The sequence below is a fragment of the Momordica charantia genome (assembly GCF_013281855.1).
Source record: "Momordica charantia cultivar OHB3-1 chromosome 2 unlocalized genomic scaffold, Mcharantia_2.0 BLBB01000002.1, whole genome shotgun sequence".
Taxonomy (NCBI): domain Eukaryota; kingdom Viridiplantae; phylum Streptophyta; class Magnoliopsida; order Cucurbitales; family Cucurbitaceae; genus Momordica; species Momordica charantia.
In genome coordinates this window covers 14,156,536-14,178,322 of record NW_028275160.1, presented here as the reverse complement: position 1 = coordinate 14,178,322, position 21,787 = coordinate 14,156,536, and the positions used below count along the sequence as shown (strand labels likewise).

At 35.8% G+C, this 21,787-nt stretch overlaps 1 protein-coding gene across 16 annotated transcripts; it reads left to right on the top strand.

Annotated features, from left to right (window-relative positions):
- The first annotated feature begins 494 nt into the window (after nt 1-494).
- LOC111013454 (uncharacterized) lies at nt 495-6,657 on the top strand. Of its 16 annotated transcripts, XM_088121128.1 has the most exons (8): nt 495-695; nt 913-953; nt 1,918-1,984; nt 2,400-2,551; nt 2,654-3,769; nt 3,847-3,934; nt 4,020-4,097; nt 4,440-4,687. In XM_088121128.1, exons 5-8 carry the CDS (start codon nt 3,597-3,599, stop codon nt 4,518-4,520), a joined length of 420 nt encoding a protein of 139 aa, XP_087977254.1. In that variant the 5' UTR covers nt 495-695; nt 913-953; nt 1,918-1,984; nt 2,400-2,551; nt 2,654-3,596; the 3' UTR covers nt 4,521-4,687. The 16 variants fall into 16 exon arrangements, 1 of the variants encoding a protein (XP_087977254.1); XR_002601685.2 differs by lacking the exons at nt 2,400-2,551; nt 2,654-3,769; nt 3,847-3,934; nt 4,020-4,097; nt 4,440-4,687 and adding exons at nt 4,737-4,990; nt 5,067-5,553; nt 5,649-5,741; nt 6,434-6,657; XR_015789420.1 differs by lacking the exons at nt 2,400-2,551; nt 2,654-3,769; nt 3,847-3,934; nt 4,020-4,097; nt 4,440-4,687 and adding exons at nt 4,723-4,990; nt 5,067-5,553; nt 5,649-5,741; nt 6,434-6,657.
- Nucleotides 6,658-21,787: the final 15,130 nt, after the last annotated feature.

Genomic DNA, 21,787 nt, shown 5'->3' with positions numbered 1-21,787 from the left:
CGAGGAAAGCAATCGGCAGAGAACCAACCGGGCCGAGCAGGGCTGCGATCAATGATTCCCCTCTAGCCCTGCAACACTGAATTAGGGTTTGACTACAGAAGGTTCTGGAATCATCTTCACGGCTATAAGAAGCAGTGAGATCCAACCCTGAAAAGGCAAGTAAAACGTCTCCAGTTCATTGCTTTCTCAACTTTCCCTTGCTAACTTAGGCATCAGAGCCCCGTGTGACTAAGGTTACACCGGTTTAGCTCGATTTTGTTTTGCAGGTATCATCATCGAATTATCGAGTTAGGTGTGTGCGAGGAGGAGATCCGGAGGACCGAAATCCACACATCAACATTATTTTGTTTTTAATCGAAGGTTATTGTAAACCTCTTAAAAAGACCTAAACCTTTTATCGAAGGTTATTAAAACCTTCTACAAATATATAATATTATTAAAAGTAATAAAATTTACTTTACTTTCTAAACAAGAAAAAGAACTCTATTGTTTAGAAAAAAAGAACTTTACCTTTCTAAAAAGGAACGTTACCTTAGTTGCGGCTAGGTTTCTTCTCCGTTCTTTCAGTCTGGCACCGAGAACAGTAAATTACATTACTGTAGTTTTCTTTGATTGCTCTCCGCCTATTAAGTTGATCGCTGCTCATCGTCAAAGAATGGAGTCTGGTTCCGGAAGCAATTCCCAAGTTCGTAAAGGTCCGGTGCCTCCCCTTTTCTTGTCTATTCTTATTTCCCATTTACCTTTGGTTATTCCTATTGTTTATGTCTGATTCGGTAGTTCTTGCCCTAGAGCTACTGAAAATATATGATGTAGTAAATATAAGTGTGTTCTACTCTGTTTCTGGTACATAATTGATACAATTTTATTGAGATGCAATTTATGGATTTAAGAAATCTTTGTTTGTCAATGAAGGAAAATGGTGTTCGTCAATAAAATTGTGCTGCCTCTTTGAGGTGAGATTTCATTTTTTCCGCGCTCTCTTTGATATTATGTGCGATTATTGCAATTAATTGCACAATAACTAAGGAAAAAATATATTGAACGGGTGATGATTAGATGAAACTTTTAGAAATGAGGACGAAATATGGGATCGTGTGAATTGGTTTTGTTAGTGGAGGATACAACATTGTAGTTGTCCTTTGTCCTTATGGTAATTTGCACACACCAGACATTGCATTGTTCTGATCATATTTTGATCCCCACTAGGGCTTTTAAATGTTTGCTTTTATTAGTCAGCGGATATAGCATCCTTTCTCTAGTTTCTCATTAGGTGAATGAATCCAGGATTCTAATTCTTCCTTCCTGATCATTATTAGTTATATGGCTACTATGACTTGTTCTATTTAGTGGTGTAAGTGACTATGAATCAGAACAATATGGGAGTTGTTGGACTAGTCAGTAACTAATCCTCATTTTAACATTTTATTTTGATTGATGTGTGAGTTACGGACTTCAGAGGCAGGCTTGTTTTGGACTAGAAAAGCAACATTTCAATGATATTAAATCTTTATTTGGCATTTGATAAGACTGGCAAATGCAACAGATTTTCATGTGTATAAAGTTTCTAGGATAAATATGTTGTACCATTTATTGTTAGTGTTTTACTGCCTTAATGTTTTTATAATTACTTAGCTATTATTATTTAATGTTTTTATAATTAGTTGCCTATTATTATTCTTTATTTTGTAATTTTACTACCTTAATGTTTTTATAATTACTTAACTATCATTATTATTATTTAATTGGTAATTTTACTGTCTTAATGTTTTAATAATTGCTTAGCTATTATTATTTTTTAATTTGTTTTTTTTTTAGTTTGTGTGATGTGTTATTCTAATTTTAATTCTTGATGTTTTTATAATTAGTTACTAACTATTATTCTTTACTAATTTTACTGCCTTGATGTTTTTCCTTCAGGGTATCTGCTTCTACTCTAACAGAAACCTTCCAGTGTTTTAAGTGATTTCGAGGCACTCAGGAGAAGGTACCTTGGTTTGTTTTATTGGTAGAAAATTGTGACAGCATTAATATTAGTTATTAATAAATGTCTGTCTAGTTATTTTCCTTGAAGGTGGATTGTTAAATGAGTATAGTGATCCAGTTCTTGCTGCTCATTTGTAAATATCCACATTTGCCTTATTTAGGCATATGTTAGATTGATGTTTATGAATGACTATTGTTTGTTTTATTATTCAAAATCTAGCAAGTCGAGGGTGCTTGGGGGAAGAGGATATGGTAGCAATTCATAAGGGAATCTTTATTTTCAGTACAATGGGATCTGCTATTTACCATGCAATTGTTATATGGTGATTGGTAATTGCTTTTTGTAGTACATGTATTCTCTTGATCAAGTTAGTGTTTAACATTTAATTTTTAGTTTAAGATCTCTTTTTTTTTAGGTAGTCTTTTACTTTAACAGAGAAGCGTATCACATTATTCTTATCACAAGCTTGTTGTACAACATGGATAAAAGTGGGATAAAAACTGGAAATCAAGCATCGCAACCAGAATGAAGACTTATCTGGAAACTTATCTGGTTGGAATACAAGAGGTACCCTAGCTTGTCCTTCATGTAATTTTGATACTCGATCACTTTATTTAAAAAATAGTGGGAAAATGTGCTACATGGGTCATCGTCGTTTTTTACCTTTAGATTATGAAAGGAGACTACAACCAGAATTGTTTGATGGGCATATTGAAGAAGAATTACGTCTTGAGCAATTGTCTGGAAGTGATATACTTGAGCAAGTGAATCAATTTGAAGAATATATATTTGGTAATAGTGTGAAAGAAAGGAAACGTGCTAAAAACTGGTTGAAGAAAAGTTTATTCTTTGAGTTACCTTATTGGGGCACATTAATGTTGCGACATAATTTAGATGTCATGCACATTGAAAGAAATATTTGTGAAAATATGATTGGTACGCTATTGAATATTAAGGGGAGGACAAAAGATAACTTGAAGTCTCGTCTTGATCTCCAGCAAATGGGAATAAGAACAAAATTGCATCCAGTACAACATGAAAACAAATGGCACCTAGCAGCTTCATGTTGTACATTATCTTTAGATGAGAAAAATGCATTTTGTGAGTACTTCAACACATTAAAGGTTCCAGATGGATTCTCTTCTACTATTGGGGGGTGTGTTAATCTAAAAGGAAGAAAAATATTTGGTCTTAAAAGTCATGACTATCATGTTATTATGGAATATTTGCTCCCATATGCATTGCAAGGATTGATGAAGAAGGATGTACGAGACGTATTGATTGACTTGAGCAATTTTTTTAAGACATTGTGCTCCAAAGTGGTTAAAGTTGATGATATAAAAATTATCGAGGATGAAATTATAAGGATTCTCTGTAGAATGGAAATGATGTTCCCACCATCATTTTTTGATGTAATGGTGCATCTATTAGTTCATTTGCCAAATGAAGTTAGAATTTCTGGATCAGTTCAATATAGGTGGATGTACCCATTTGAAAGGTACTTAAGTAAGCTAAAGGCTTATGTGCGCAATCGAGCTCATCCTGAAGAATCTATAGCAGAAGGTTATATTGCACCAGATATTTTCATACCATTGAAACTAAGTTCAATAAAATGAGAAGAAATGAAGACAATGATCATAGTTCATATGATGGATTGTCTATTTTTAAACCAGTTGGTCGTCCTATGCGATCAGGTAAACAATCAAGAAGGCTAACAGTAGAAGAGTGGAGACAAGCACATCTTTATATTTTAAAGAATTGTGATGACGTCCTACCGTATATTGGGTAAGAAAAAATTTCATTAGTGATAAATATTTTAAAATGAAACATAAAATGTGTTTTGATTTTATAATTCTTTTTAGTGAACACACACAAGCATTACAACATGTTGATGCCAGAAATGCACAGAGAAAGTATGATAAAGAGTTTATAGAATGGTTTGAAAGTCATGTAAGTAAGAAAAGACATAGTAGTTATGATCTATTTGTTTGTATTTATCTACTTATTATTAAACATGATACTATTGTCTATGTAGGTTACTGAACTATATAATGAAGGAAGCAATGAAGTTGACAAACAACTATTAGATTTAGCTCGAGGTCCATCACAAGAAGTAATATATACTACCAAAGGATATATTGTTAATGGTTTTAGGTTTTGTATAAAGGTTGTTGATGATTTAAGAAAAACACAAAATAGTGGAGTAGTAGTGAGAGGAACTGACAATTTGGTGTGTTGCATGAAATTATTGAATTGCAGTATATGGGAGGAAATAATGTTGTTTTGTTTAAATGTAAATGGTGGGATATCAATAGTCGTGGTAAAGGAATTAGAGTTGATGATCATGGACCGACTAGTGTGAATATGACCTACACATTTGATATTGGCATGTCAATCTGAACAAGTTATTTACCTTGAAGATAGAAGAAATCCAACTTGGTATTTTTTGTTGAAGGTTGATCCAAGAGATTATTACAAGATCCTTGTAATCAAAGATGCAGATTGTCAAGAAGAAGATGACGATGAAGGAATTTAATGTTGATAATTGTTTGGTGATGGTGACTTCTTTTTGAATTACTTCTTGTTATTTGGTATTATGAACCTTGTATTAATGATTTTCCTAAGCGATTGCCCAATTATATGACTTTATTAATATGTTTAGAAAATTATTTGAATTGAATATTATGTACTGCTTATTTGTTAGAGACTGACTTGTAGAATTATCTGTATTTGAGAAGGTTATAATTTGCAGGTTGGAAGTACAATTTCTACTCTTAAGTGCAATATATGATAGAGAAAAAGATGAAAAACTTTTCATCTCATAGAGCAAAGTTCAAATTCCAAGATAGAAATAGTATAAATAGTCATGAGAATAGTACTGTAGGGGCGACTACATCTATATCTTCAACAAAATCTAAAACACAAGTTGGTCTAGAAGCTTCATCATTGTTTACAGGAGAAATTGGATCAACAGGTCTAGAAGTTATGAAAGGACTGTTAATGGAGGTAATATTTTTTTTAGTTAACTTAATTTTATTTGATTTGTTTCTAACTCACCCTTTCTTTTTTCTTTTTATTTCAGAATCTTCTTTTTTAGGGTCAAGAAAAGTGCGTGGTCCCACACGCAATCTTAAACTAGTTAAATTATCTCATGGGATTAGATTTGAAGTATCATGGGGGAACAAAAGACCGGTTGGAGATAATGTTGATATTTTCAAAAGCCAATGTACTATTTTGGCTCGACAAGTCAACTTTACACCTCTACAAGTGAAAAGTTTGAAAGATATTGACATGGCAACAAAAAGAAAACTATTTGAACTTGCATTAGTATGTGATATAAAAAGAAACCATTGTTTTTTGCCATGTAGGAGCGATTTAAAGTTGAAGGTCATGAGGCTTATGTTTTACGTCAACTTAATCGATCTTATAATAATTGGAGAGATAGCTTGAAGAAAAAATGGTTGTACAAATATGATACAGTTGCAGAAGCTTTGGCTAATATTCCACTAGAAATTACAAGAGAAGATGCAGAATATCTTGCAAACTTGTGGAAGTCAACTGAATATCCGGTTATATTTTAAAACTTGTCTTCTAGTACATATAACAAGAATAGGTTTATCTCTTTAAATGGTAATCATTCTCATTTTCTATTTTTCAAATGTAGGAGATATGTGAAAGGAACAAAGTGAACCGTTCTAAATTGAATGTATATCACATATGCGGTTCACAGAGTATACAACAAAGGGTTGAGAAAGAGGTAAATGAACAATCACATAAACTTCTTTTAATCTAGTACAATCATCTAATATATATTTTTCATTTAAATAGGTTCGTGACACTAATAATGAACCTAGTCAATTAAGAATTTGTGAGATAACTCACTTGAGAAATGATGAAACGACGGTGAATGAAACTACACAAGAAAAATGAGTAAATATACTATATGGATTTATATTTCTTTAAGTTAAAATGATTCCTATCTTTATATCTCTTAAATGTTTAAAACCAAATTGAAATCTCTCCATTTCTTTTGGTTTTTCTTCGGGATTTGCTGCTATGCTATTTGTTGGAATATGAGTTTCTCAAATAGGAATCACAGAATTTGCATAATCTTGTGCAATTTAAGTTTTGAAACAATTGTTTGCATCACTCCTCCTTACACAAGGTTTGTTTTGTCAGTGTCTAAATTATATATTTGTTGTTTTTTCTTTTTAGAAGTTTGGAGCTAACGAAGAATATAATACATTTTTCTCAAGAATCTAAAATTTTATATAGAAAAGAGATGGTAACTGAATTTAGAATTTAGAATTTGTTGCAATTTGATATTTCTCGAGCAATATTTGAGATGATCTTATTTGATATTTGTTTTGCAATTTCTACTCGATATTACTTCCATATTACTAGAAAATATCTTATTTTTGTCTTTAAACTTTTTATTTATGTCTTTAGTCGAAACTCAAATCATATGCCTCTCAAGTGATTGATGGTACACTTGACATGAACAACGACGGGATTTTAGTGCAAGTCCTTGAACCAGAAAAACATGTGCGTGTTCGAGGTTATGGAGCCGGTGTTGCTCCTTCTGAGTTGTTTGGATCATCTTTCAAAGTTCGTGATCTTGAGCGACGCCTTAACGAGTCAGAACAACATCTTCAAGAATGTGAACGGCAAAGAAAAGTTGAGGTACAAGGACTCAAAGATCAAATTATTGAATTAGAAAATCGTTTTGAGCATCGATTTCAAGCAATGATGGCTGAGATGATGTGAAAGAAATCCTAAAGTCGGGGTTAGAAAATTTGTTTGTTTTAGGTATTTGAAGTATTTGTATTATTTGAATTAGTTTTAGAAATACAGTGACTACTTGGTGATTGTTTTTGCAGTGGTTATAGTAATATTTTGCTTGGGTTGAATCTAGTTTTGAAATTATAAATTTTAACTAGGAAAAGTAATTTAATTTTTTCAAAAAAATAATATTAAATTAATATTAATTTCAAACACTATCATTCTATTTGTTTTTTTCGAAGGATTTACAAATGTCAATAAAGAACTTTTTTTGAAGATTTAAAAATGGTTGAAGATAAGATTACGATCCTTAGAAAATAATGAAAACTTTCGAAAAAAGTAATTGAAACTAACTAATTATTGACAATTAATTTAAGAATTATGAAAGGCTTATAACTTTTGGAAAATATGAATTTTTGAAGGTTAATTGAACGTTAGAAAAATATGAATTTTTGAAAGTTAACAAATCTTTCGAAAAAACTTTTTCGACGGGACCTATTTCGACACTTTTTGAAAGTTGAGTAAACCTTCGAAAAAGGATTTATCAAAGGTTTATTTTATACTGACCTTTGAAAATACATAATTTTTTTGTAGTACGGCGGACGCCACACTGGAACCCGACGCTGGAAAGAAAGGGCCAGAGGGGGGGACCAGCAACCTTGAGCGAGTAGATAGCTGCAGAAGTAGCTGTCTGACCAAGCCGCCAACTCCATGAGAGACCCATCATTGAGCAGCGGCTGATGGGCTCGGTTACACGCATTCCAAATAGACCAAAGCAGGACCAACAGAGATCCCAACTCAGACTAGGAAACTAGCTCCTTCCACCCACGAACAAAGTTAAACATATCAGTGAAGTCAGCACCCCCCAATTGACAGGTGAGATGTGAGAATTTGGAGGCAACCCACACTCGTCGGATTTTTGTACAAGCCCAGAAAACATGCATCGCACCTTCCCCTGTGCATCCACAGAATCTGCAAATAGACAACACATCCAGACCCCGAGCTTGGAGATTTTCCCCCATCGGCAGGCTGTCAAGGCATAAACGCCAACCAAAGATTTTAATTTTGCTGGGGAGTTGAATTTTCCAAAAGCCCTTCGACCATTGCAACACTGAATCCAAAGACGAAGATGAGGGACCTTGGGAAATCAAAGCTTGCTGCAGAACCCGATACCCGCTCTTGACCGAAAAAATCCCTCTTTTTTCATAATCCCAAATAAGCTTATCAACCGGGCTAACCCCAATTGGAATTGACAGGATCGCTGTAGCTTCCTCATCCACAAAATGTGCCCTAACTTTCTCCACATCCCACACGCCCGATGGAGTACATAAATCACAAACAAAGCTATTACGTGGTAAAGTTGGGACCGACTGAATAGCCAAAGACCCGTCACGAGGTATCCAATTGTCATCATAAACTTCGATTTTGTCTCCAGTACCGACTTGCCAATGAAGACCAGCACATAACAGATTCCGACCCCACAAGAGACTTCGCCAAATAAAAGATGCATTGGACCCCACAGAAGCCTCCAGAAAACTACAGTCTTTAAAATATTTGAATTTCAGAACCCACACAAGGAGAGAAGAGGGATTCGAGAGAACCCGCCATCCTTGTTTAGATAATAAGGCCTGATTAAATAGTTCTAAATCACGGAACCCGAAACCACCCATACATTTAGGCAATCACATATGTTTCCAGCTAACCCAGCGTCTCGACCACCCCACCAAAAACGGGCCATCATCATCTGAATATCGTGGATCAAGCTCTTCGGTAATCTAAAATAGTTCATGGAATAACACAGAATGGCTTGAATCACAGATTTTAATAGGACCTCCTTACCCCCTACTGAAAATAATTTACCTTTCCAGCCTTGAAGATGAGACCAGATACGGTCCTGGATAAAGTGCAAATGCCCGCCCCGGTTTCGAGGCATAAACGAAGGAAGACCCAAATAACGGGTGTGGCACTCCTCCTGACGCACAGCTAATAAGAACATATAGAAGCTTGCATGGAGCTCAACGTGCTCTTACTAAACGAGACAATTGATTTATCAAAGTAACTCACCGTTAAATTTAACATAATTATGAAATGGCTGTCAATTATGAGGTCTGTTTAAGATCGGTCCATTTGGAGATTAAAGAGAAAAAAAAAAGGAAAAGAAAGAAAAATTAAATCAAACAAACATGCCTTCCTCCTTTTTCGACTGGGGTTGCGAAACAAACATGATCTGCAAAATAGAACACACTCCGATGCGAAAGTCAGTAGTTGACCGTGAATTATGACATGTTGTCGTGGAATCTGTCAGAGACTGGGGTTGAGTCGAGATGATGTTAATTAGATCGACAAATAACTAGGAGTGTATTTCCATAAACTTAGCTCAGTTCGGCCATGCAAGATGTCGGTTCGGTCAAGACATGTCGGGTTTTTCGTGGGTAGGATACTAACCTCTTGTAGCGTCGCAGCGGAATCCATGAAAACCAAGTCACAGTTGGAGATCAATCACGAACGGAAAAATCTCACGATTCACCGCCTGAATTCTTCGAGTGGTGAAGAATTTTGAGACAATCCAACACTATTCCTTCTCTGTGTTTTTACAGAACACTCCCTTTTATTTTGTTTTACAGAAACAATCTCACGAATGACACACACCCACAGTGAGGAGGGAGTTGAGAGATATTAGGGGGTAGCAGTTTATTTTCAAATTCAAAATGAATTTGAATTTCAGGATTTTAATTCCCTACCCAAATTTTCGGACAACTTCTACTATTTGGTGAGCACACTATCTCTTTATATCTTTCGATGAGACAAACTTCAATTCTCATCAGCACTAAGGATCTTTAAATACAAAAAATGAGGTATTTAAAACTTTTCATCCTAACCTCGTAGCTCTTTTGGCTCGGTTCTGATACCATATTAATATTTATGAAGTTACATCTCAAAATCAATTGGCAATAAGAGGAGTAGTCCATGTCTATTATAAACCTAGGTAAAGTCTCTTCTTTTATCAATGTGGGATCCTTAACAGTTTCTACGTTTTTTTGCTCTCTATCAATTTTCGTCGTTCAGTAATATCTAATTGGTGCATTCTTCGCTAACTCTGGAGCTCATATCACAAACTACCAGAATGATGCATATACTCTCTAATTTTACAAACTACGATCCAAGTGTTTAGCACTTAAAGTTCATAGGATTACTATTTTTTCTGGTATAAACCGATCTCTTTACTATTTTCAATCTTTTGGTGGTTTTGGTTGTAGTTTCAATGACTAGGTTTCGAAAAATTGAAGGCAACGATGTTAATTTTGTTGAAAAGGTAGTTAATTGACTTGTGTTTTGGTATTTTTGTAATTTGTTGGTTTATTGGCAGCTCCTTGTTTGATATGGAAATTTTAAGGTGGAACTTTGAGGATGCATTGGTGGTCAAATTCAAAATCAACATGGGTAAGCACCGACTTAGTTCGGAGCCATCAAAGGTAGAAAATAGACCCTCTATATCTGCCGACCTGATTAATACCGAGCTGAAATGGATAATTGATATCAACCGACTTGAGGAATCCGACCTCAGGCCGACCACTGACTTGGGGGCCCGACAGCTGCAACCGCTGATCGGAACGACTCCAACGACCTTGTTTCCTCCGTCTCCTTATAAAAGGGACACTCCACCCTATTGATCAGGTATGCAAATTCCTCTAAGAACAACCTACTACAGTTCAAGTTCACTCTAACTTGGGCGTCGGACTGCTTGTTCTTTGTGCAGGTTTCACTTGAGATCGCACCACGATAGCTCATCCCAGTTAATAGGTGACCGACCTGTGAGCTCAACGGAAAACAACACCAATAGGATGGATGCCTAGCTAGCAATATTTTTTTTCTATTTTAATTCATAGAAAAAAAAAAGAAAAAGAAAATAGCATTTTGAGATTCTTAACTTTTTGTGGAACACTGAGTTTGGGAAGTAAATTTTACTAGATGTCAGCAAGGACATCTAAAGGCTTCATCTTATAAACGAATTCATCCCAAACCCTGGAATGGTATTAGAGCCAAATGTCTAACCACGAGTAAAGCCCCTTACAAGCAAAAAGAAAATGACGGATTCCATGAAAGAAAATTGTGAAGTTGTTGCAATGCAAGGAACTCAAGTGGTGAACCCAGGCATCAAGATTACAGCTCTTAAACTTAGTGATGATAACTTGTTGTCGTGGAAGTTTCAAGTACTGGCAGCTCTAGAAGGAAATGGCCTTGAAGACTTCCGCAACACAGTGAATAGTGCGTACACTCACTAGAAATCTCTTGCATGTTCCCAATATCATAAAACATCTCTTTTAAGCGTAAACCAGTTTGCTAGAGATAAATAATGTTTACTTCGAGTTTCATCCCTTTATTATTTATTTATTTTTTTTGTTAAGGACCAAGCCAATGGTAATACACTACTTCAAAGTCTCCCCAAAATAGACTATACTTATCGATTTCAGTTGAATGTATCATCCAAAATTCGCCAAAACACACCATCCATCAATCACATTTCTAATCTCTCTGAACTTCCTTCCTACCTGGTATTTCATTTACACAAAATTGTAATTCTTCAATTGATATGACATCCAGCCCTCTCCCATATTATTCATCAAGGTCTAAAAAATTGTACTCCATCTAGAGGAAAAAACCCCACATTTTGCAATGCACGTGCCATTGGCAAACATCATTTCTATCCCATTTCCCTCTTCAAATACAACCTATAATGCTCCTCTACAACTCATAGTCTCTACAACTCATAGTCTTTGATCTATGGGGTCCCGCTTACAAAATATCTCATAATAATTAAATACTAGAGTACCTTTATTGATGCATGCTCCAAATTTACATGGATATATTTTCTAGAATCAAAACCACAGGCCTTTTCAGCATTTCCCCATTAAAAGTCCCTGTGGAAAATTTGTTAAAAACCAGAATTCTACACTTTTATAGGAATTCAAACCATTTACTAACTATCTAAAATCATGAGGTATCCATCTTCGGTTCTCATGCCCTTAAACATCCCAATAAAATGGGATAGTCGAAAGAAAACATAGGCATATATTTGATATCGACTTCACTTTACTCTCCCAATCCTTCATGCCTCTCGAATTTAGGAATGATGCACTCTCCACTGCATTAACAAACACCCAACTATTCTTCTCTCAAAACCTTTGGTTGTCTATGCTATCTAAATCTTCGGCCTTACAATAATCATAAACTACAACCTCGATCTACACCATGTACCTTTCTAGGGTATAGTAACATCAACAAAGGCTATAAATACTTATCCTTTGATGGAACACTATACATGTCCCGTTATTTTCTATTTCATGAAACCTCATTTTCATTCCGACACATATCTACACTTGGTACACATACATGTTGTTCCTCTTTAGTCTGTTATGTTGGATCGGTATGACAATCCTAGAGAGAGGTGAATAGGGTTTAATTAAACTTTATAAACTTTTTTAACACGGTGAGCCCAATTTAAACAAATAAGTAAACATTTTATGAACAAATGATTTTAACACAAAATTAAACAACAAATTAAAAATACAAACACCCTGATTAATTTCACCATCCAAATAATTCAAATATAAATATTGCACATAAAACATGAATAACAAATTCTAGCAATTAATTTCAAGCAATTTATAATAAAGAAAATTAATTGCAAAAATTAAATAGAAAAAGGTCAGAGAAAGTGATACCAGAAATTTATAGTGGTTCGACAACAACAAGCCTACTCCAGTCCCAAAGCGCCTCTTGGGTATTCGATTAAGAAACTTGACTCTTTCCACGGTAGGAATCAAACCGGTACAAAACCTTCTTTTTTTGGGAGCAAGAAGAAACTCGATCCTTTCCACGGTTCAAGATCAAACCGTTACAATTGCTCTTTTTCGGGGTCAAGAGCAACCCTTACAAGATTTGGAATTTGAAAAATGAACTTACAAACTGTCTCAAAGAGTGGGTATACAAATATTTGCTCACAAATTTGTAAGAAAAATTCAAACAAATAAAAGCCCTCAATTTGGCTAAGAGAAATATAATTGAAAGAGCAATGATCTCTCAAATTAAAAATTTCTCTCACTAAACATTATAAGAACATTGAAACTTTAGAGAGAAAAATATGAAGAGATTGGAGAGAAAATTGGGGAGGAAATTGTTAAAATTTTGAGACCCGAACAATTGATTAAATAGGACGGAAAATGATTGAAATTGATTTGAAACCAAAATCAATTTGGACCATTAGATTCCATATACCAAAAAGCCGTCATCTTCTACTCCCATTATACCAAAATCATCACCTACTACACCCCCTGCGTCACTTCCTAATTCTACCTCCAGCCCCTACTGCTCTTTCAATACACCTATTCCTAGCCACACTTCCCAAATACACTCAATACCAATCCAAATCTGCTACCCACTCCTAACCTACAATCTGAAATCACTAGCCAACCCACAACCTGCGCGTGCTACTGCCCTTTCCAATGCTCTTACTATTGTTACTATTGCTGCTCCAGGGTGTTCCTACGACCCTAAATACACATTCCATGACTATTCGTGTCAAGAATCAGATTTTTAAACTTAAGATCTTTCTTACTAATTACAAAGAAATAGAATCCTCCCTGGCAAAAGAAGCTCTTAAGCATGAGCATTGGAGAAAGGTCATGATTGAAGAATATAATGCTCTCATGTCCTTGGGAACTTACTACACTATTACTTAAGCATAAAGTGGTGGACTGTAGATGGGTATTCAAGATTAAGCAAAACACAGATGGCCCGATATCTCACTACAAAGTAAGACTTGTGGCTAATGGGTTCCATCAAACAGCAGATATAGATTATTCCGAAACTTTTAGCCCTCTTGTTAACTCAATAACTATTAGAGTGTTATTCATTACTGCCCTTGCACATGGCTGGGTTTTATGCCAAATAGACATTAATAACGGCTGTTGATACCGTATTTCGTTTGGTCATTTTAATTTTTATTTGGTATTTGTTGTTTGTCATTTGTTATTAAAAATACAAAATATAAAAATAACAAAAACTAAAATAATATTAAATTACAATTATGTTTTTAAAAATGAAAAGAGGAAGAGAATCTTAAAAATATAAAACGTCTTCCTTTAATTTCTCCAATTTCTCGTGTATTTCATCTTTTCTAGTTTTCTCCCACCTTCCATATTTTTCTCTCCCAGTCTTACGTAACTTCCCCTATCTCCCATCAATATCTCCCTCTCTCTCTCACATTCTCCCTTTCCCAACAATTCTTCTGTTCTCTCCCTCAAATCTCTTTCCCTACGTTCTCCCCTGTGAGATGCTCCTCCTTCCCCACCAATTTCTAACTCTCCCGAATTCCTTATTTTCTTCCAAAAAATTCTCTGAGGGAGGGATCTCTTTCTCACACGTACAAGGACTATTCTACCGTTCCTTCCCCACGGATTTTTTGTTCAACTGGGGATCTCCGTAAGAAGGAAAAACTTATATCTGAAATTGATCCGATGAGGTTGCAGGGTTACTCTTCCTCCAAATTTTGGTGGAATTTCACTAAAAGTTTGTGGTATTCTTTATTTTTAAATTCACAAAATATATGTCATGAGATTAGTAGGAGAATTTCTTTCTTTTAAAAGTCTCATTTAGTATGCTGTTATTATTTTCTTCCATGTCTACTTAGCCTTATTTTGTTAATTTTTGTTCCCCTCCATGTAAGTTGAAATTTGTTTAACTGATTTGCTAATTCATTTTCCATGCCAATTCTATTTTAGATTTGAATGTATGAGGTATGCATTTAAATTTTGTAGTTTGAATAATCTGCAGATGATTTGAATCTTGGCTTACTTCATTTTTATGGATTTAAGATCGTATAATTATATAATCTTGGGCCATGTTCATATTCTTTTATACTCTGCTGTAGGCTTTTAAACCCAATTTAACCTAATAAAATCTCGTGCATCTAAATTTCAAAATGCTTTCAAAATTTGAAACATTTAATTCTCCACCAAATTAGTTTGTTATAAATCTAAAAAATCATTTTGCTTACACAAAATGTAATTTTTTTTTTATGTTTCTAGTCTTTTAAATATTAAAATTGTGAAACCTGAAATTTTAAATATTAAAATTTTGAGATTGCAGAGCTTGGTGAATATTAAATTTTATCTCAAGAGATTCTGTGTAGTTTTTTAATAAAAGCTATAATAGTGAGATTTGGTAAATGCATCTTCCAAGTTGTACCTCAAGATGTCAAAAAGATTTAAATGTTTCTAATTTTAAATATTAAAATTTTGAAATTGCAGTAATGTTAGTATAGTTTTTTTCCTCTTTCCTCCTAAAATGTCATAAATATGTCAATTTATTTCAAGTTAGTTCTATAAAGTAAAAAAAAAAACCTTTTTGTTTTCACAAATATAAAAACCAGATTTCAGAACTAGTAGTGTTCAGTTTGTGAATTTTTTCTAAAACTCACAAATACATGAAAGTTCTCGGAAATAAAGTAGTGTTCTCTTTATGGGTTTTTTTTATAAATTTCATAAATACATGAAATTCCCCTTTTAAAATGATTTTTAATAGTCCAAAACGTTTTCCATAAAATAATTAAAAATAAATTTTAAAAAAACAAAATAAAGGGAGGTTGATTTGTTTTTTTTTTTTAATTCTTTAAATACATAAAATTTCTCCCAGAAATAATTTTTCGATTTTTTGAATGACATTTATGTCACCAATATTAATTAATTCATATTTTATTTCTAAAATGTGAATTAATAAACATGAGATATTTAAAATTAAAATAAAATAAACTTTTTCTCGGAGCTTCAATAATTTAATAAATTGGATACTAAAAAATAAAATACTGGCAACCGTTTTCTTGAGTGTTGTAGGGTGCTAACACCTTCCCTACACACAAGTGACTCTCAGACTCGATTTAATTTATGCAGACCAATTTACCTTTCTTCTAATTGGGTGACCAATCATACCCTCAACATGATTGGTGGCTGACTCCAAAATCTTTTATTCTAAGGGACTCTTAAAAGAGGACGTCGGCCGCTCTGCGTCGCGATCACGTTGCGACAGGGGCTACTACATGAAACTGTTCTAATGGAACAACCTACAGATTTTGTAACTATTGAGTTCAAACATATGATTTTTAAACTTTGGAAAACCTTATATGGACTATAATAAGCACCCAGAGTTTGGTTTGAACGATTCAACACATTTCTTTATACTCTTGATTTTATTGGATCTAAGGCATTTTACAGAAGTAAGAGTGGTCAAAGCTATTACATTATAATATATTATTGATGATGTAGTAATTACGGGGAGTTCTACAGCTGAAATTCAAAATCTCATTACTCTACTACACTAACAAGTTTATCTTAAGAGATCTTGGTCAAACTCAGTTACTCCTGAGCATTGAGGTGTCCTATCCTACAGCATTGAGGTGTCCTATCCTACAGCCACTAGTATATTTCTATCTTAGGCAAAATACATCACTGACTTACCCTAGAAAGCAAAGATTCTTGAAGCAAATGCTATAGCTATACTTGATTGGTGGCTTCATTGTTTCTGCACACAACAGGGTGATACATTATCATACCCTTACCTATACACAAGCCTTATTGAAGCTCTTCAATGTGTTACCTTAGCAAACCAAAAATTTAATTTGCAGGAAACAAAGCATGTTCGTTCATCCATGTTGTTGCAGCAATTCACCGACAACTCGTTAAAAGAATCCTACGGTATCTATAAATAACGTTTGATCATGGCTTACTCGCTAAAATTACTACATTGTTTTTTTAGTACAACAATTTGGGGATATGAGGGATCAACCTCCTACCTCGACGGAAGAATTATATACCAATTACAGCTGAGCTTGCTCATGTTGGCAACCATTGATACTTCAGGGTTACTCGATTGGAGATTGGGCTTCTGACCTAGATGACAAGAAATCCACATCTGGTTTTTGCATTTACTTAGGTAATAATCCTATATAGTAGGGATCTAAGAAACAAGAAATAATTTCACATTCAAGTATAGAAGTAGAATTCTGTGCATTTGTTCTATCAGCCTCTAAACTGGTTGGTTGAAGACGCTCTTCACAGAATTGCAGAGTTTGATCCCCGAATCACCAATTCTTTGGTGCGATAACCTCAGCTCGGTCCATCTCTCCGCTACTCCGGTTCTTCATTCATGAACGAAACATGTTGAAATTGATATTGTTATAGGGAAATAAGCGAGATCCAGCTAGGCGACAGGAGACCGGAAGAAAGCCAAGAAGTGGGCACGAACTAGGAAAGGAGGCCGACACCTGGCGACCCGAGCCGACCCCTAGCTGAGTAGTGGTCGGCGCCGACTAGGCCTTGATGTTGAGACCTCCTCGGCGCCGAGTAGTTCTCGGCCCCCCGGTCGAGAATCCTAGCGGTTCATCCCGAACCATCCCGCCTCGATTCTCGATTCGACCTTTAAGTCCACAATGAAACGAACTGGCCCAGCATGAGGCCCACTCCATCTAGATCTCTGAGTGCATTAGTATTCAACTTATGTAAATCCTAAAGGGAATAGGATTCAACTGATGTAAATCCTAAAGGGATTAGGATTTGACCTTTATAAATAGGAGAGCAAGCTAAATCGTAAAGGTATGCTCACAACACTCTACACTTTATACTCAACTACTCCGATTCTGACTTAAGCATTGGAGCTTGTGTGGCAAGAGTCACACCGGTCTTTAATGCTATTATGTTTTGCAAGTCTCGTTGATCCCTTTTATTCTTGAAGATTGGTGCAAATTTGGAGAAATCCCAATGAGCCAAATTTCTGCATCAACAATTGGCGCCGTCTGTGGGAACGACTAAGGTCTAAAAGACAACAATATGAACTTTGGAGAGATCAACGGCGTTTCGACTATGATTGTCATCAGAGAAGAGGGATGAACCAAGGACAGGTCTTACGCGATGAAATCCCGAAGGAGATAGGCCCACAAGTTTCAAGACAGGGAGAGCAACATGCCCAGAACCCTAATCATATCAACGAGGATGGACGACAAGGTCTTGATGGTGAAGTGAGAACATGTCATGCCGGTAGTTCAACATCTCTAGTAGGTGACCACTTAACCACCAGAAGGGTGGGAATAGATCATGCCATGAGAATACATCACGCAACTAAGTTGATACCCTCGAAAAATAATGATACAAGCGATCGTGGTGAAAAGGCCGACCCGAACCCTGGTCATCACATGGAGTCACCCACCCGAGATAAGGAAATACCTGCTGAAGATTTAGGATCGATCCCTTTAACATCCAAAAAGCAACGAATTAACTGAGAACTGCTCGGATCCGAGGAGATACAGGGATAACAAATCGACATGGATTCTGAGGGCTCCCCTTTTCTGAGATAGACGAGTGAAAAACAAATCAACAAGTTATGAGGACCCAAAACGCGAATCAACAAATTCCAGGACAGATCCTGTGTAAGATAAGCCAACCTATAAGAAGAAGAACTGCTTAAACCTGATGAGGTCTATGGCAAAGCAAGTCTACGAGTTTTAGGGTAAGACCTAGAGCAAGCAAATCGACAAGTTCCAGGACAGATCCTGGATGAGGTAAATCGACAGATTCCAAAATAGGTTCTGGGAGAAATAATAAACAAATCCCATAATGGAGAAAGCAACTTGATGAAGTTCTAAGACATCCAAAAGACAAACTGGCTGCTGCGAAAAGTTAAGGGAATGTATCAAAAACACAACCCTGCTTTTAAAAAACTCGAACAACAAAATGAAAAGGTAACCTACACCCGTCCAAGGTCCACCGAAGGACAAAGCTACTGCAAAGACTTGACAAGTGAACTACATAACTCGTCATGACCAGACTCTAGGACATGATCGGATCCAAGGCATGACCAGGTCCAAGGCATGACCAAGTCTCGGCCTAGCAAGTCTCTGCTGACCAGATGTCTTCTGCCAACCAGGTCTCTACTATTGACCAGGTGTCTTCCACCGACCTGGATTATTCTGCCGACCAAACCTATTCTGCTGACCAGGCCTATTCCGCCAACCAGGCATCTTCTACCGACCAGGTCTCTTCCACCGACCAGATCCAATAACTGCACGACAACAAAAGTCAGCAGCACGTAGAAATAAGAACTACGTGGAAAGCCGACCTAGTTTTCAGAAATTGTGCTCGGCAAGGAGAAGTCACGTAGTCGATACGAGCAGATAGAAGAAAGCGACATAAGAGAGAATGATAAGGCTTGAAGTACTTGAGAAAGTTTTCATTTATACCTTAAACAAAACCTCCTCAAGTGGGGGCCAGGCGAGTAACAATGGTCAAGAACTCGAAATGATACAGGCTTAGAAGCAGGCCGATAACCTAGAAGCCAATTAGTGAAACTAGAGAAAAGAATCCCAAAGGTGTTGAAAAAGGCATGTGTACAGGCTCAACAAGGTTGAAACAGAAAGCAAGCAAGCCAAACCAATCAAGGAAACCCAGGGTATACAACCATTTGGCAAAAGTCAAAATATGTTAGAAACCCAAGGGTGTTGATTAAACTTAGGGTAAAAAATTGGCAGAAGCCAAATAGGTTAGAAACCTAAGGGTTTCGAATAAACTCAAGGTATAAAACCATTGACGAAAGCCAAATAGGTTAGAAACCTAAGAGTAAACCCTGGGGTATAAAACCATGGGCAAAAGCCAAACAGGTTCGAAACCCAAGGGTGGTGCCGCTGGCGCAGCTAAAAGTTAGATTCCAAGGCTAAAATCTAACGATTAAAACTAACCGTATGGCAAAACCCATGAGACTTGATTGCAGCCAACTATGTCAAAATAGTTTGGAGCTAGGAAGACCAGTCTATGAAACTACAACCGACAACGACAGAAGGGTATCGACTGGACTCAGGGAATAAAACCATTGGCAAAAGCCAAATAGGGTGGAAACCCAAGAGTAAACCCAAGAGTATAAAACCATGGGCAAAACCCAAACGAGTTAGAAACTTAAGGGTGGTACAACTAGCCCAGCTAAAAGTTCGATTCCAAGGCCAAAACCTAAATAGTTAAAACTAACTGGTAGAACCCAAGTGACTTGACTACAGCCAACTACAACAAAAGGGCATGGAGGCTAAGAAAATTAGCCCGAAAGATGACAATCAACAAACGACAAGAGACTAAGGGGACTATTCCACAAAATAGTTAATCGACAAAGTACTCTCAGTATAGAAGACCTAACATTTTGCCTTTTATGTTGAGAGTGTGGACTATTGTTATAGAGAAATAAGCGAGATCCAGCTAGGCGGTAGGAGATCGGAAGAAAGCTAAGAAGTGGGCACGAACCAGGAAAGGGGGCCGACACTTGGCGACCCGAGCTGGCCTCCGACCGAGTAGTGGTTGGCCCCCAGCAGTTTTCGGCCCCCAGGCCGAGAACCCCAGCGGTTCATCCTGAAGCATCCCGCCCCAATTCTCGATTTGACCTTAAGTTCACAATTAAATGAACTGGCCCAGCATGAGGCCCATTCCATCTAGATCTTCTGAGTGCATTAGGATTCAACTTATATAAATCCTAAAGAGAATATGATTTAACTGATGTAAATCCTAAAGAGATTAGGATTCTACCTCTATAAATAGGAGAGTAAGCTAAACCCTAAAGGTATGCTCACAACACTCTACACTTTATACTTAACTACTCCGATTCTCCTGTGTGGCAAGAGCCACACTAGTCTTTAATGTTATTATGTTTTGCAGGCATCATCGATCCCTTTTATTCTTGAAGATTGGTGCAAATTTGGACAAATCCCAAGAATCCAAATTTCTGCATTAACAGATATGTACTTTGTTTGAAATCTCTTGAGAGATACGTGTTCAACACCTCCTTTCAATTTCTCAAATAGCTGATACTCTCACAAAACCTCTATCCTCTACTCAATTTCATAACTTGAAGTTCAAGCTCAATGTCTACTCATCGACAGACATCGACTTGCAAGGGAAGTCCAGACAAATCACTGAAAATGTTTTTTAATTTCTGTTGAACTGTTGTAACAATATGGGTTTATTACCCAATTTTGTTAATGGACATAGTCTAAACACTTCATCTTATAAATAGCCCATAACTCATATTTGTACATTTCAATGAATTGTAGATAATCGAAAGGAGCTCTGAAAGATTATGTTCTTGTTGACCTCCTCTTTCTCATTGCATCTATTTTGCTTGTTTATAAATATATACTTTTCGTTTTATTATGCTTAATTTGCAATATATCCTATCTTCTTGCCATTCTGTTCAGTTTTTTTCACTCGAAATATGGAGCAATAGAAACCAGTTATTATGAAAAGCAATTGCAAAAGTGTCCTAATGAATTAGAAATAGAATAAAAACAAAAAATAGAAACGTAAAATTTGTAAGTCTGATGCATGAAAGTTTTAAAAAGTAGTTAACTACAAGAGATTTTTATCTGTACTACTCTATTACTCAATTCCTACGAGTCAGATACTAAGTGCAATTGTTTCCATAATGTCAGACTGGTTAATCATTTGTATTGAAGAAGAAAATTGTGGAAAATAACTTATGTAACATTCATTTCTCCCGTATATTTTATTCCTCGTTTGACTTATTTCATTTCTCTCTTTGCTGGAATACTAGACGTATGTATTTGTATTTGTATTTGCCTCGTCTTTGAGGAAGCATGTGTTTTGAGACTTTCAATGCATTAATGAATGATTGAGGATCCGTTTGGTAACATTCTCGTTTCTCGTCTTTTGTTTGTTATTGTTGTTCAATTTTTGAGAAACAGGCTTGTTTGGTAACTCTTTCGAATAATGTTTCAAAAAGTGAGTCAAATTTTGGAAATTACAAAAAGTACCGTTTTTGGGTTGAATAGTCCTTTTCAACAGTATTGGTTTTTACCTATTTCTTTCAAAAACAAATGTTTTATAATCTTTTGCTGACATCACACCCTCAATGCCAAATAATTCACATTACTCTTCTATCTCTTATCTATTATTTTTTCACTTTTTTTCTCTCTTGTGT

What these genes read in the sequence shown, in the direction of transcription:
- LOC111013454 (XM_088121128.1), top strand. Translation starts at nt 3,597, where the DNA reads ATGAGAAGAAATGAAGACAATGATCATAGTTCATATGATGGATTGTCT. An exon ending in GACGTCCTACCGTATATTGG is followed by an intron (nt 3,770 to 3,846) that starts GTAAGAAAAAAT and finishes AATTCTTTTTAG; the next exon opens with TGAACACACACAAGCATTAC. An exon ending in CTCGAGGTCCATCACAAGAA is followed by an intron (nt 4,098 to 4,439) that starts GTAATATATACT and finishes TTTTTGTTGAAG; the next exon opens with GTTGATCCAAGAGATTATTA.